The sequence below is a fragment of the Lepisosteus oculatus genome, chromosome 3, assembly GCF_040954835.1.
Source record: "Lepisosteus oculatus isolate fLepOcu1 chromosome 3, fLepOcu1.hap2, whole genome shotgun sequence".
Classification (NCBI taxonomy): domain Eukaryota; kingdom Metazoa; phylum Chordata; class Actinopteri; order Semionotiformes; family Lepisosteidae; genus Lepisosteus; species Lepisosteus oculatus.
The window spans coordinates 27,784,091-27,801,159 of NC_090698.1; the positions used below are offsets into that span (position 1 = coordinate 27,784,091).

The 17,069-nt window shown below is 38.9% G+C and overlaps 1 protein-coding gene across 1 annotated transcript in view; it reads right to left on the reverse strand.

Annotated features, from left to right (window-relative positions):
- Positions 1 to 17,069, reverse strand: part of adamts6 (ADAM metallopeptidase with thrombospondin type 1 motif, 6) — a 101,558-nt gene that overhangs the window by 39,482 nt on the left and 45,007 nt on the right. Inside the window, exons 12-15 of the mRNA XM_006627029.3 lie at positions 12,633 to 12,740; positions 9,093 to 9,238; positions 4,709 to 4,772; positions 220 to 322 (exon numbers count right to left, since the gene is read on the reverse strand). Coding sequence (XP_006627092.1) covers positions 220 to 322; positions 4,709 to 4,772; positions 9,093 to 9,238; positions 12,633 to 12,740 — 421 coding nt within the window. The remainder of the gene's footprint in view (positions 1 to 219; positions 323 to 4,708; positions 4,773 to 9,092; positions 9,239 to 12,632; positions 12,741 to 17,069) is intronic.

Genomic DNA, 17,069 nt, shown 5'->3' on the forward strand with positions numbered 1-17,069 from the left:
TGTACAGACAGGGTATACAAAACGTCCAGTATATATATTGTCTTTCTTTGTAAGAGTATAGACTTTAAACAGCTTACATTAAGTCAAGTTCACATTGAGTCAAAGCTCCCTGTACACAAAACTAATACTTCAAGCACACTACACTGATCATAATGAACATAATGGCATAATGGAGGTAGGTTTTGTGTCCGCACTCTTCCATAACTTTTTCAAGCTCACCTCCAGTATATGGTTTCCAGTTGTAATACTTCCCCCGAAATGGCATGTTATCAAAGTCCGCACACTGCTTTTCTCGAAAATCCCGGGATCCTATGGGACACGGCTGTGAGAAACAAAGAAGGACAAAACATTAACAAAAGGATAACAAATTTAACATTATAAGCCATAGAAAATATTGTTATTTAAAATTATATAATTATATGTTATTTATAAACATATAACTAATTTAAAATGGGGAAAAAAATCTGTTGCATGGTATTGTCATTTGGGCTATTTAAAAAAGACTTTTTCTTGCTATTAGTTAACTTCTAGTTTTAATGCACCTTAGCTGCCCTATTACTACTAGTCATAAGAAATTCACTTTGATTTACAAGATCAGGAGCAAGACTACGTGCTCCAACAAATCACATATTCCAATTTAATAACATCAAAACAGCAAACCAAAGGCAACGGGTTTTAATTTGCATCTTCCTGAAGAAATAAACAGGACAGCACGTGAACCCAAGCACACTTGATATTGCAGCACACTTGCTGTTTAATGACCTTTTAGACAACCTGGCTTCTCTCCATTGTTGAACTGCTTTCAATTAAAAAGTGACATTAAGTACTACAAAGCTATTCTCCTGCGAGGTTATAATGTCGGCTGGAGTCATGATGTAAGCTGTGAAAGAAAATTAAAGTGGCCACAGGAAACTACAGTGGGGGGATTAGCTCATTGTTATAAGGAACAGAACAAATGAGAAGTGACCTTTGTTCTTCTTAGAACAGCAGTCTTTGCAGGAACCTGTGGCTGTGGGGGGTTACATCCTAAATTATTTAAGGAATAATAAACTCTGACATTTGACAGAAACACCCTACGCGTCTGCAGGAGTGCTGCATGAATCTGTTCCTCGCTGACTGGTGTCCTCCAAGCTGTGCAAGTTTTTCACCAGACTGCCGTCTCTTCATTTGCATTCCAAAGGGTCACAAATGTTATTACACCAAGGCTCAAACGAAGGGCGATGAAATTGAGAAATTTCTCTTCATATTGGTTTTCGTAAAAAGGCTGTCTCCATACTCAAAGGACCATGACCGCATGCATCATTGAGTTCTCTGGCAAGTGGTCTAATTATTTGCCCCAGAGGAGAAAAAATAAAAGCGGAATTTGAAAGTTCCTCCAAAACATACTTGTGCATGCTTGCAACACGACTTTGTTTTGTTTGGATGGGTTATTTTTACTTTGTTTTGTGGTACACTACCCATAAATGCCCAGCTTAGTAAACCTTTAGTACCTTAAAGGGAAAAGACCACCTAAGAAAGAGAGGCTGGGTGGGAAAGTGGATTTCAGAGCTCTGCACAGGCTTAGGAAGCCTCATTCCCACTGGTGACTTCTACTCAAAAAGGTATAAATTTCACTAAATGTGCACTGGCTGCATACTGTAAGATGGATATGACAGCACAAGCACTGTTGAGATTGATGTGTTGAATGTTAGATGAGAGAAAAAACCAACCAAACTTGCCGTAATAGTGAAGTGAATAGTGAATCTTTAGTTTAACCAATATGCCTGCAAAAACAACTCCTAGTAAAAAATGAGACTGCTTAGATTGCGCTGAGCTAAGATTTTATGATTGGTAAAACATAGTGGAGACAGCATATCAAAAAGAACCTTTCATTGCCCTCTAGTCTGACATTTCTGCCCCTTTAAAGATGTTGTCTTAGCAAATGATAGGACATAAATTCATCCCATGTCTGAGGACACCCTATATGAAGCTAAATCTAGCATGTCAGAGTACTGTGGTCCTCTCTATCTGGTCCCTAAGACCTTTCTTTCACAGTTACCAGGAGAGTGAAATAGCGGGAAACATGGGAAAAATGATCAGCAGATTTTGAACTGACTGTACACTCTGTATACATTGTCATTTTAATACCGTTTGAAATCCATAGAAACAGTTCCTAAATTCTAAATCTGGCGACTCTGAAGACTTTTAAGAGGAATTTTAAGAATTATTTTAATATAATGAACAACATGACATAAATCCTTATGTATAGGACCCCAACATTTTTCATTATTTCAATATTTTGTACTATTTCAGAGATTTTAGGATAAATTCAACACCAAATGGCTAATGGGTTAAAGGGCTCATAACGATGTCTTTTAAAAACACCTCTGGGATACACAAGTTATACACATCACTGTGAATAGGCCACCTCACACGTTCATAGCAAGTGGTTAGATCTAAAAAATGGAACAGGGCCAATAGCATTATGAAACTCTTAAGATGTTTTTTTTTATTGTAATTTCATCCATACAGGCTGTCTAAAACCAATTCTGCACACCTTCAATTTGGTTCACAATGTTTCAGACGGTCCTAAATCCTTTCATCATGCTCCAGTTAAATAGCTTACTGTTCCACTCCCCCTTTGGAATTGCAACTGAAACATGGAATTGTAATCGAGCTTTTGACACACTGTTGTATGCAAAGAATGAGATCCTAATTCAAATTTACCGGTTGTTTCAGGGCAAAGAAACTTAACAGTACCGTTACTGCTAAGAAATGACTCAGAGTGGACTAAATTGAGAAATTATGTCAGGATTTGCTATTTCAACACCTCTTTATACTCTGTTAAGGCTTCTCGTATACCCCTTACTCAATCTGCTCAGCAGGCTTTTAATGAAAAACAGTAATACAACACTACACATTACATATTGTTGTGAATTACAGGGGTAATACAGATACCCATTTGGATTATTACAATATGACCTAAGAATTGTGATCATCTCTCATATGATACAAAGAAGACATGGAGCTATGATATGGTCACACACACACTAAACCTAAGCCCTTCTTTGAATGCGAGTTATGAATAGCTAGAGACTTGTTAAAAAATACTCTAATATTGTAATGAATTTACAATTGTAGATCTAAGACAACATCTCAGTTTATGTACAGTACAGTATGTATGAGGTCTGTCCATTCATAACGGCCAGCAGCCATATCACTCTGCAACTCACAGCTGGCAACCCAATAAAGCTAAGCAGGTGTGAGCCTGGTAAGTACCTGGATGGGAGACTTCCTGGGAAAAACTAAGGCTGCTGCTGGAAGAGGTGTTAGAGGAGCCAGTAGGGGGTGCTCACCCTGTGGTCCATATGGGTCCTAATGTTCCAGTATTGTGACAGGGACACTATACTGTAAACAGGCGCCGTCCTTTCGGATGAGATGTAAAACCGAGGTCCTGACTCTCTGTGGTCATTAAAAATCCCAGGGTGTTTCTCGAAAAGAGTAGGGGTGTAACCCTGGAGTCCTGGCCAAATTTCCCCTTGGCTTTTACCAATCATAACCTCCTTATAATCCTCATATATGAATTGGCTTCATTCATCCTGTGTGGTGAGCGTTCTGGCACACTATGGCTGCTGTCGCATCATCCAGGTGGATGCTGCACATTGGTGGTGGTGGAGGGGAGTCCCCATTACCTGTAAAGTGCTTTGAGTGGAGTGTCCAGAAAAGTGCTATGTAAGTGTAGGCAATTATTTTTATTATAATACTCTCTCTGCCTCCAACAGTGAAGCGGTATCTACAGTATGTGAGCGGGAGCCATACATCCAGCACTTGCTTTTGAAAAGCAGAAAAACCACCAGCTAACTGACATAGGAAGGGTGTGACTTTAAATTTAGAAAAAGGAAATATATACTTTTATTTATGTAAATTTGATTTTCTTTTTGCAGCAGCCACCAGAGGCACAAAAAACAAGAAGCCTCTCTGTTGTATTTTGATGCATTTGGTATAGTGAGGAAGATACTCTCTGAACTGCAGTAAGGTTAACTTGGAAGGTGTTTTTGTCCTGACCAAGTAGGGCGTTTTACATTCTAGAATGGATTTACTTCTCCTTATACTGACTAAACTGTTCTCAAATACTAAGGATTGGTTTCTCACAGAGATACCAGGGTAGTTAGGTCTTACGCCTGTTAAGGTCTCTTGTGGTGGCTGCCACAAGAAGAAAATCAAATTTACATAAGTCAAATAAATATTTCCCTTTTCTAGATCCAGGAAGGTACGCTTCTTGCAAATTGCTTTAAGAAATGTGTTGGTAGTCAAGCTTTTATCATTTTAAAATTCCATTTTACCTCTTTTTTTAAACTCTCTGTTAAAACTGGTGTCTGCGATCAATTAATCCCACTTCCAATGCCTAACAATGTATATAACTAGAACTATTTGAATAGTGATATGTACACGAGTATCTAAGCTTGAGGGTCAGGCACTTTCTGTGAGAGGTACATCTTGCCCAAAAGGAAGAAGCTTAAAACTTTTTATCAATGTTATGTAGCAACGTACTGCACTCCTCAATGAGGGTTCCATTTTGCAGCGATGGCAAATCACAATTCAAAAGATGCATGAAACATTACGGAGGCATTTTCCCCGTCGCATTACCTGACCTGCCCTAGAACCTGTCGGAGTGAAACATATGAACCAGATTGTGCAGGACTGCAAGACTGCAAAGCTCTTGACTCACATCGGTATTACAGGAGCGGTATCGTTTCCTTTCCCCAAGACAGTACTTTCCTCCACCAGAAGGCCTGAAACAAATTATAATAAAAAAAGATTAATGAGGTAGTTTCCCCCTTTTGTCAGTCTCCCCCTGTCTGCATTTAAAAAAGGTGAATCAAAGTAAAATGCACACACCATTTTAATCAACGCTGAGGCACATCTGTAGCGCATTTGGGGTAGTTACCTTAATCTATAACCAGGCTCCAACCAGGTAACCCCCCATATCCCTGCTGTGTCAACAGCAACTCATCATGGCAGCATTCATCACTTTTCTTCCACTGGCCCAGCCATGCTCCACTACAAGACTACAGGAGGATTGGAACAGGCAAGTTGGATCTGATAGGATCAAGATCAAATCACAGTGCCATGAACAGAGTTTAGACTAGATTCATCTAAGCTTTCGGAATAGATCCATCAGAGAACAGTACACATCACACTTCATTTTGGAACTGCTTACCCTGGGTGGGGGTTGCAGTGGTAACAGGCTAAGCCGAGCAGACTAAACTTCCCATTTCCCAGCACCAATCTCCAGCTTCACCTCAGGGACTCCCAGGTGCTCCCAGGCCAGCTGAGAGACATAATCCCTCCAGTATGTCCTGGGTTCACCCTGGGGTCTCTGCCCAGTGGGTCACACCTGGTACACCTCCAGGAAGAGGTATCCTGGGGTTATGCCCAAGCTATCTTAACTGGCTCCTCTAGATCTCAAAAAGTCCTAATTAAATTATATTCTAGATCATGCATTCAGCTTTCATCACACCCCTTGATCAACTTAGAACTCGAGAAGTAGCCCAGTAACCAAATGCTACTGGCAACATGTTTGACAGTAGGCATGGTGCTGACTAGGTAATGTGCTGTGTTGAGTTTGTGCCAGACAATGTTTGCCATTTAGACCAAAAAGTCATAATGTTGTCTTATCTGATTACATCAACCTTCACCACACGTTCGCAGCATGCACAGCAAATGGTTTGTTGCAAACTGTGTGGTATTTGGGATGGTTTCCTTCTTTTCACTCTATGATACAGGGCAGACTGACCAGATCTTTGCGACTTACAGACATTTTCTCCCATGTCAGCCAATGAACTTTGCCCTTGGCAACTCTGATCACTTTCCTCCTTGCTTTTTTGCTCAGTTTAGACAGACATCCTTATATAGACAGTATCTACGTAGATGATACAATACACCTCCCTCTTTCTAATTATAATAAGTCACCTTGCTGAAAGGGATATTCAGTGTCTTGTGTCTTTATACAACTTTATTCCTGAGCTGTTTGAAACTCTGGGTTTTTTCTTGGTTTTCATGATTGAATCCTTGACCGAGGTCCTTACAGAGACAGGTGTATTTAATCTGAAAACAATATAACTGCACACACAGGCCACTCACCTAATTGAGTGGCTTGTCAATGAAATATTGTGCAACTGAACTAATTTAGGTTTGCCATAGTGAAGAGGGTGAATCTATTTAGATGTACAGTATTCTGTTCACACACATGAATGCATGTGCATTTGTTATGTTAATTTTTAATAATTTGCCAGAGAGCTCCTAGTGTTCAAATCTCAGGAACATTAGACATAGCTATTGTTAGAAATATGTTACTGGTGGTCCAGATCTTAGGTCCCCTAGTGACCATCCTCTAGTCCTGCCAGTTGAACTTTCAGGTCAGCTAACTTCTCCACGTTTTCCCCAGGAAACTATGTGCTGCCAAAAGCACCCCTGCATCCGATTACATAATTAATGAGAGTTGGCAAAATGGAGATAGAATGCCTGAAACAAGTGCCAGCACTAAACAATATATGGAGACAATGTTAGAGTTATGGTTTTTCTTTCTGTAAACCAAAAACAATACCACTGAAATTTTACATTCACTTCTAAATATACTTAAAGATGACAGTGAGCAGATTCAACATCAAATATATTAAGACCTTATCCCGAATTATAATTGAGGATCAGGTTGTTTTACCTGTAAAATTGGGATAATCATTTTTATAACTGTCTATTAAATGTGACTGACTATGGGCCTTAAAACATCTTATTATCCCATATCACAGGATGCTGCATTCTCCTTATTGGATACCGTTTATACCACGCTATTAAATCTTTTACAACACCATTTTTTTTTCTGGTTTTCAGTTGCCTTTAAAATGCTCTTTTCCATAGCTTGCTTGCTGCTTGTCTAGGTTCTCTCAATATTTTCATGTGATTTGCAGACATTCAGTGAAGAAAAAGAAAGACTTTTTTGGTTAGCAGATAATTTAGCAGGGATAGAAGAAGATGCACTTAATGCAGTTCTAAAAACAGATATTTGAATCTTTACATGCTGTAGATACAAAGACAAATACGAATGTGGTTGGGCAGGTATTTTCCTCAAGTCATAAATAGAAAAGCAACCTGATCACTAAATAACCAGATTCGAGCTGTTACTAACGAGCAACGACTTCCATACCCAGCAGCCAGTGTCTGTGATAAGCAAAGTGAAAAAGGTTTGGGATTTCTTCCCCTAAAAGAAAAAAAGATCACCACACTCTTCTTTGCATTCCCCCAGTTGCCATCACTTCAGCTCTGTCTCTTTCACTCCGGTTCTAGAACCAAAACCGTGTCAAGGTGTTGAGAAGAAGGCAGCACTGATCTTCTCTGCCCATTTTGCTACAAATTTTAATTTTTAATAGGACTAGCAGTTACAAATCTACTAGCCTTTTTTTAGTGAGACTACGTCCTCAAAAAAAGGAAAATAAGTCACAGACATTGTATTGTTTAATGTATTTGCCATTACTGCTTGGTTAATAAAAAACAAATTAATAATAACAGCAAGTCATTTATGTTCCGATTACAGAAATTCATTACCTGGCCTCAGTTCGTTTTCACAGGACCCTACCTAAAGACAGGCCATTTTGCTCCTTGTGAAATGTGCTTTACGTTTCAATAATCCTCAGTTAAATACTCTCTTGTTTTTCTTAATAGAAGCAAATGCCCAAGCTTAAAAAAGAAATTCATGTTCCCCAAACCAAGATCCCCATTTAATGAATGTTTTCCAGTGCAGCTGGCTAAAGTGGACTGGTTTCCTCTGTGCAGAGTGGTACCCAGGTTTTAACACTATCATTTTACACAGGTGTTACACATTAACTTTGGCCACACTTTCACCGCTGTCTGACAGCAGCCAGTGCAAAGACAGACATTTCCGTTAATGCCGTAACTGAAATTCAAACACTCTAAAGTGGCCCCATTTAAGCATTCCAAGAGTTCATTACATTTATTCTAAACAAATTGTATATTTTTATTTTTCCAATTTCATATGAATTCTTTGCATGTACATGTAATAGATATTGAAAAAGAACTATGTAATTACACTGGGAACTATAACTATCCATATGGGGCTTAACATTTTTTTTAATATTTACACATTTTATCTAATTTGATTATTCTTCTCCGCTTTCTCTTCACCTCAGATTTTTTAGTTTACTTGCTATTTAACCTCATGGCCGAAAACTACTCATGAGCCAACATCATCACAAATGACTATCCCTGGAAAATGCCATAAATTAATTGTTTGAATGTGTGTGAGAATAGGGCTTAATGGACTTGGATAACAGACTGACAAGTTAATCTACCAATGTATATATAAAGACGAAGGTCACACCTGTTTGGTTCAGAGGGACAATCTGAAATGAAGAGACAATTTCTGAGCTGTCTGGCTACGTTAAGCGTTCTTCCTTTTTATAGGTCTGAGCCTTGCCTAGTATTTTGTATGAACTTCAGTACTAAGAGACCAGTTTTTCTCCAAACCTGTGGTGTCTGTGCATTGTTCCTTCATCCAGATGTACAATGGCACCAAAAATCTATCAATAATTATTTGTTTCTCCCTGCCCTCCAAAAAACAGCTGACCTGCAGATTTGTTTTAATGTAACGTCTTGTTTGGTGCCTGCAGACGCCCAGCATGCCCAGCATGGGAGCCAAAAGCATGTGGCGTCTTTGTAGCTTCTTGGAATAAGATCAGGCTGAAATCGGCAGTTTCTGATTTTTTGTTTTTTCTCCTGGAAAGAAAATCTCCTTTAAGTAAAAAAAAATACTCAGGTCCCTTCATCTTGTTTTTTGGTTACCTGGTGTTTTGGGAGAGAGTGTGAGTGTGTGTGTGTGTGTGTGGGGGGGGGGGGTCACATTTGTTTGCATTTATTAAAGTGAGCCCTTGGCCAAGGAATTAGGAGTGATGTAGGCTCTGTGACTAGGACCCCTGCTGGCTTGGGCTTAAAATGCAAAAGTATTTCCAGAAACTGAAACAAAAAGAGATAAAAGTGCAACAGCCCATCAGGCCTTCCCAAGGTGTCATTTTGTGCTCTGGCTTACTTTAGCTACTTACGCTGGGCTGTCACAGTGTCTGACGGAGGACGAGACACCCCCTCCACAGGTCCTGCTGCATTCACCCCAGATGGACCAGGGTCCCCAGCTACCGTCCACACTTTGTGGCCATGTGCCAAAAGGAACGCAATCGCCCTGATAGCACCACTGGGTGAGAGAAGGGAGGGGCAAGAGAGAACAGTGAGAAACCACATGACAAAATCAGGGACAGCAGCAGGAGCTTCCCAAAGTGTGTGTGTGGTGGGGGGAAATATTTTAAAAAATAAAACAGCTTCACCAAAACATGGAGGTCTTTGAAGTCTTGCCCAAACGCACAAGCTCACTGTATTGAATATATAATTTGTAAACACACTTGCAATCACCTGGCACGGTTCTGTTGGTTGATACCTTTAATCTATCAAAGCCTGTTGAGAAGCTGTACTTCCAGTTGCAAAATGGTATGTATGAAGGCCTAGTTTTGATGAAAGACAGAATATGCCTGTGACACTTATTGTGAACATTGACTTGAGACAATATTGGATAAATGAGATGGAATGATCCAATGCCAGAAATGCTCACGTAAACAGAAATCACAGACATACTGTAGATGTTTGTAAAAGAAAGGCAAAGCACAATGAATGATTTTGATCTGGTCAATGAAACGTCCACATATAGAGAAAAAAAGCAATTCAAGATTCTAATTAATGGTTGGGATTGCAAACAGGAACAGTTGGAGTACAGATTAATGATTCATCTGTTTTTTAATTAATGATTGCTTTAGGCCTCCTACATAATAATAGTCTAGTTTGCCCCACTTTGTGTGCCAACCTCATATGTTAAAAATAGAATATAGGACTTCACCTTAAAGGATCTAAAGGCATCTCTTTAGAGACAAGGCCTGGCAACGCTTCAGATGCAAAATTGTCACCATGTTACTACTGTCTCCTATCTTCTACAGTATGTCATAGAACATTGCTAAACCTAACACAGCTCAGGATTACTTTCTTTAAATTCAGTTTATAAGCCATCCAAAGCAATCCTTTGACTCAACAATTAAACTAATTACACTTTTCTTCTCCACTAGCTGCAGTTATTCCACTTTGATATTTCTGTAGCTAAAACTGAAGTGCATTCTCGTGACTTTAGCTTGGAATAATTTCTGCTCACTTTTATTGTATACGTAAGATAACTATTATGCAGAGTTTCCATTTACCCATTGAAATGCAATTTCCTGACAGATTTAAGGTGAAATTTGTGCAATCTTGTCCTGCTCCTCTTTCTGAGCTTCAAAGGGGTTCTTTTTAGGCAGTCTAAGGAGAAGGATTAGAGCACTGTAAAAGACATTTGTCTCCCACAATAAACAACTGTGTCAGTAGGTTAAGTTGCGTTCTGCTGCCGACAGACAGGATAGGAATTGGCAATACAATCACAGTGTCATCTGTCACCACAACCTGGCAAAGGGGCAATATTCTGAGCCACTTTACAAACAGGATTAGTGAGGGAAAAAGAGCTCTTTATTGAAGGACAGGTCTGCTATGCAAAGAGCCCAAAATAGTCACTCCAAGAATTCCTTATCTAACAAGGCAGACAAAGCCAGAGTAATCAGTACCTGCCTTTCCTGTCTATCAGCTTGGCAGCATTTCATCACCTATTTGTGGCCAACTGTCATAGCTCAGCTAGAGGCGAGTGAACAGTTCAAAAGCTCACCGCCTCACTGACAGCATGCAGAAAACATTGAACTATTTAGCCAAAGAATCTCTGCCAAGGAATTCTGGTGACAGATGAGGGAGTGACAGTGCTCTTCTCGGTGACTTTCAGAAAAGATTTATCGATGTCTCACCACGGTTGTCCATACAGAAATGGGATAAATGAGGTAATATTTCAATATTCTGAAATATATGGTGTATATACTATATTTGATTTTCAGCTATTTTCCATACATAAGCCTCTGCGAGTACATACTGTAAGAGCCAAACATCTTGTCACACACCGCTGAAGGTTAACCTGCAGGCACAAAGCATGCTGATAAAGCAAGAACATAGTGGTTATTTTAATTCTCTTTAAAGTCGGACGTGAAATATTGTTTAGCATCTTTCTCTCCCCCCAAAAAATATTTTCTGCATACATAGTCATACAGTTCAACAAAGACGCTGATTTCAGAAAATTGTACAATTTGAACATATTCTTTCCATTGTAAAAGAAATAAGAGAACAAGGAAGAGAAAATCATAAGAAGGTGGTTTTTGTTGTGCAATTAAGATGTGAAAAATCTTAATTGACCATATCATGTGCCAGATTAACCCTCACACAGAATCTCCACCTATATATAGTTCAGACAATAATGAGTAGTGTCTCTGCTGACATTCAGTACATTATAGCTTGAGAAACTGTAAGCTTGGCGACAGCACTAGGGTTCCTGCATAGGCATAGAAAATAATTATAAAGCTAACCCAGACAAAGAGCTGTGATACCACCCTTTAATAAGCAGTGGTGATAACGAAGTGCACTACACTTTGAGGTGATGAATGACTGACGCTTTCATTTCTTTGATATCATACAGTCTAAACTGCCCTCTCCTGTAAAAAAAAACTTTTTTTTCCTATCAGCCCTCAAACTGGAGCCCACTCGATTGTTTGCCACGATACCGAACATGGGCCCAACCCTTCAATGGGCCTATCAGCCTGACATTAACAAACCCTGACAGTTAGCTACATGCTCTCATTCTCTCTATTTAGACATTGCATCGTCAGCAGTGATGCACCCGTAATCTTTGTTAAAACTGTCTCCCTAACCTGCCAGGGTAGGAACATGAACTGATGACCCAATCTTATTGTTTGAACAAATCCGGTCTGAGTGACTGAATCCTGGGAATGGCTGCTTCTGGTGGATTTCTTATTCCCATATCAAACACAATGGAATTACTGAAAATTATTGCAGCTGTCCATACTGCTTTGCCTGTTGTGGTCTGTACATAATCTTCTGGGGTAATTTTCCCACTATGCTGGTCGCATACCTGGAATCTTCCAGCATTCCAACTTTTGCTAACAGTCCTTTAAAAGAAATAACGATGGTTCCATACATCAGCACCTCACAAAGCACCGACACTGGATATATCTAGGATTCTCTGGCAAATTATAAGTTGCACTCTCTTAATGAAATATTATATCTCTTCTGTTGCAATTTCTCCAAAAAAGCCCTTCACAGAGCCCTTGCCAAACCCTTCACAGTGACACAGCCAGCGGAATGTGTGGCTAATTCTCACTGACCATTACCCTCACCTTAACGTCAACCAAAAGGTGATTCACATCAGAGTGGACTATGCGACAGATCTCAAAACCATGCAACAATCCTGTTTCAGCTATTCCAAGAGGCCCGGCACATTTTGGTGCTGCTTTGATTCTGGCCAGATAGTGCAGATATAGAAAAGGGGGTTTCATTACAAGATGTATTATACAAGCCAATGTAAATATCTTTAAAAGTGAAATTCAAAATCAGGATTTGCAGAACAAGAGCAGTGTATTCTTTGGCATTCTTAAAGAAAGTTCAAAACTATTAACTCTTACCCCTTTTTCTATGCTTCCTGTCTGGCACAGGGTTCCCTCAGCTGCCGGTATGCTGTTGGTGACACATCGGTTACTTTTGCTAAGGCACCAGAGCTCTCTACACACTTCCTAGGAAAGAAGGCAGAAGCAAGTTGATCAGAATAAATACATTTATGTTAAAGCAAATTCCTGACTTGAGAAAACAAAATCATCCTCTCTTTACTTGAGGGTGAATTACAACACACGGGGGTTTGAAGTGGCGCTTAAATGTGGACACATTTCAGAGAAAAAAGTCAAGTGACAATGAATGAAAATAAGGTTACAGTTAGAAAAGTTTCAATTACAGTTATCCTAATCATAGGATGTTTTATCAGCTCAAATCTAAGGTGTTGCAGAGCGCTGAGGATTCTGGGGTGTCTGAAAGCAACATACTGTAACAGGAAACGTGAGATTTGATATGCACAGTGTTAACACGTGTTTCTACAACTATAAAAGTCTATGGAGTTAAGATAATTATTCACATCCTGCATTATGAATTAAATTATGAGTCTTAGGTTTATGATAATTGAAGAAACATCATTGCTAAAAGAGGTTCTAAACAATATGTATGATGCTTGATATAGATTTTTTAATAATTGTTGAATACAGAGGAAAGGAAGGATTGTAGCTGTGCATTATACATCTATAGTAAGAAAGATCACTTTTGTTATTTGTATATTGGCCAAACTCTCTCATTTTAGTTGAAAAAGTCAATGCAATAAAATGACAAAGCGCAATTTGACTTTCACTGTAGTACTGTATACTCCTGTGGCATAAACCTCATGAGATTTATGAGCATTATAGAGAGCGTGCTATGAAAAAAGAGTTATAGTACAGTGCACAGCTTTTGACCTCTTGGTCAGCATATTAGCTACAGTGACTACAAGTCCCTGCTGCTTTTGTTAAAAAAAAACTAATTTTCATGTCAGTTCTGCTTCCCACCACAGCTGTTACCAATAAAGCAGGATGTAGAGCCTTCAAAAGGGCTGTAGCTTGACCTTCATAGCACAGGTCACTAGTAGATAGCCTACTGATAGATTTACATTAGGGGGAAAAGACGCTGGAATAAAACCAGCACAATTTCAAAAGGTCCTTCAGTTAAGGACTATCCCTTCCTTCTTTTAGTGCCACCTGCATTTGTTTCATCATATCCTACAACAACAGCAGCTAAGGTTTATTTCAATTTGAGGTACATTCATTGCAAAGTTTTCTGTGGTACAGTAGGTATAAAATAATTGGCAGATATCTTCACATTTGCAAAAGCGCTAAACACATAACACTATATAAAGCTGTTTTTTTCAGACATGACTGCACTTGATTATTTTTGTGACTTTGGTTCACACAGACTTCAAACTAAGTTAATGTAGTCACTGCCATCTAAACTCATTGCTTTAAGGCTCACAGCACCAGACGTTGCCATTTTGCTGAAACAGTAAAGAACAGCTATAAGAAAACAGAAATCATATTCTTCAAAATCTTTTTATATATATAAAGAGAACCTCAGCCATGCACCCTAATACATAAGCGTGGGGGTCATTCCAGATTTTCTGGGGGTAACTTTTCGAAATAAGTGTGATTTCCAATGATGTGCGATGAATGCTGGTGGTAGTACAGCAATTCCTGGAGTATCCTCTTCCATTCCCAGATAAAAGACACCTGAAAAAGCAACTGTTGAACACTTGGGGTAGGAAATGAAAATGGTCATGACTTCAAACCCCAATTATCAGTGCTGGCTTGGTTGATGAGGCTGGGCAATAGAAGCATGTTAGTGTTCCAAGGCTGCACATAGACTTATTACACTCCAGATACCACACATCAGATTGTACGGTGTGCATGACTTGTTAATTTGCTTTTTGCAGGAATAGCTTCACCAACCAACCAGGAAAGTCTGTCCATTATCTTGTCATCCAAAGATAGAGAGGAGCCTTGTGTTTTAGAACAGGAAATAGCTGGCAGAGCTCATACAGTCCTGCTCATTTTTGTAGCAGCTTTATGACAGTTGAATACACTGTACTCCTTTCATATCAATAATAGTGCACAGTCGCCACTTTCCAAACATAACTTTCAGGGTAATACTGGATTCTGCTTTACAATCTTAGGGCACCCTAACTTACAGACACATACTTGCAATCATATGTAAAAGTCTGCAAAGGGTACAACATTTTATGTAATATGCCTGTCACCAAGATTATTGGTGGATGCTGCACATTGGTGGTAGTGGAGGGGGGTCCCCATTACCTGTAAAGCGCTTTGAGTGGAGAGTCCAGAAAAGTGTTATATAAGTGTAAGCAATTATTATTATTATTATTATTATTATTATTATTATTATTATTATTATTATTCTCTATTATGAAGACTTAGGAATTCGGTGTGACATGTCACCCACTGTATAGAGGCTACTGGCGTAATGTTGAAAGCCAGTGTCTTGAGTAGTGCATACAGTAGTTACACTAATTAAAACATTTAAATATTTATAATGCATATACAAATGCTAAAACCAAACCATAGACTTCTTGCTGTTTGGATAAGACTGAAAAACCGAGCTAATCTCTGTTGCAGTCCAGAACATCAACCACATAGGCAGGGATTTTCCTTGATGTTCACTAAGACCCAGGTAATGCAGTTCTTTTGTGCCACGGTTCCATTTACTCCATGTCTATGTCTATATCTTTCAGTATTGTTGTAAGATTCAGAGAACAAGGATTAAAAAGCAGAATGCATCAGTGTTACTGGCACCTACAGACTCGGACAACAGTGCCTGCCTTGAAGATCTAATTAGAATTAGATTAAGTATTAGAAAACCACTAATACAATACGTAACCATTACCACAGTAATCCAAGCTTTGATCCCTGTGAGAGAAACCCAACATGCAACATGTTTAGTCCTAACCTCCTCCTTGAACTCAGGGATGACAGGGTATTGAAGGTAACAATCTCTATTACTCCTTAATTCAGTTTTTCAACAAAACATCTTCATATTGTCAAAGGTGATAAATCCAAACACCCTAATGCTTTCCAAAATGAGTAAATGATGCAAAAATTTAGAACAACAAAACTGTGATGCTGTTACTTGTACACATCCGCCTACAAGTAGCATGTTTAGGTTCTCAGAAATGCCAGAAGGCCTAAGCTAAAAAATGTATGCCATAAATGCCCCCACAGATACATTACAAAACATAGCTTTCACTTTCACAAATTGTGGTTTCTTCTCAGTGTTGTTTCACTATAAAACACAAATAATGTTCTGGAAAGACATTCATCATCATGTATTTCCATTATGATTCAATTTGTTCAAAATTGTTATCCACGTGTAGGAGGACGTGGTGGGCTTGTGGGTTTCTTTTGTGCTACACCTTGCTTTGGAAGCATGGTCCCCTGACTGAATCCCCTTGGAGACATCTCGACACGCTTCATAATGTCTTTGAGTGCCTTCCTCTTTAATTTAACTCACATTTCACAGGTTACTTGCCAAATTATGTCTGATGAGTATCAATATGTCTATTATTATTAGAATACATTAGAAAGATGTATTAATCTTGTCCTGTCCTCAGGAGTCTGACAAACAGGCACACTCAGATCTTTATGTCAGAATTCTTTAGGTCAAAAGGAAGGCTGTGAGCTGTCTTCATGTACACATATTAAAGGACTTGGAGGGCTTTCTATAAACAGCACAGCCCTTTTATTCCTAAACACCCTCTTAAGCTCTCCTCTTACACACAATTTCAACTACAGTTCACACAAAGAACTTCAGTCTTTCACATTATCAGTACAGAAGCTTTCAAAATCTCTTAGAAATTAAAAACAAATAGAACATGAGACATAATATTCACACTCTCGCTCATGTTTAAAGTATAAAAAATATTGACTTTTATTTACATAGGTTCCAAAGGGATGATGAGTGAACATTGAAATCTGTGCAACTTCTACCTGTTATGCAGCATTTGTTCTATTTATTGACTTTGATGCCACTATCTTCTCCCAAGCCAACCAAAACATCTGTCTTTCTAAAAGAGTTTTTACTGATGTAGAATTAGCCTAACATTCCACAATTACAGAATATCAAGTATCATGGGTTGTCAGGGACATACAAGAATTCCAGAAAAGGGTTGTGGGGGTATGGCACAAGCTACTCAGGCATGTTGGTGAAGCCTGCCTAGCTCTTTTGAGGAATTGAGCTGGACAGGATTCCCTGGTGATCTATTAGCTACAAACTACAAACAACTAAGAGGCTATAGAGGCCATATGGCCTTCTCTCATTCTTATCTTTAATTATGTTCTTAATTTGATTAATTCCATTCTTAATTATGATCATAATGATGGTAATGTTTGTCCATGATCATGTTTTTGATCACCAAAAATTTTTTGCAACATCGTGAAATCCACTGACCTACTGTCATTGTCGAGATTAGAAAAAAGAAA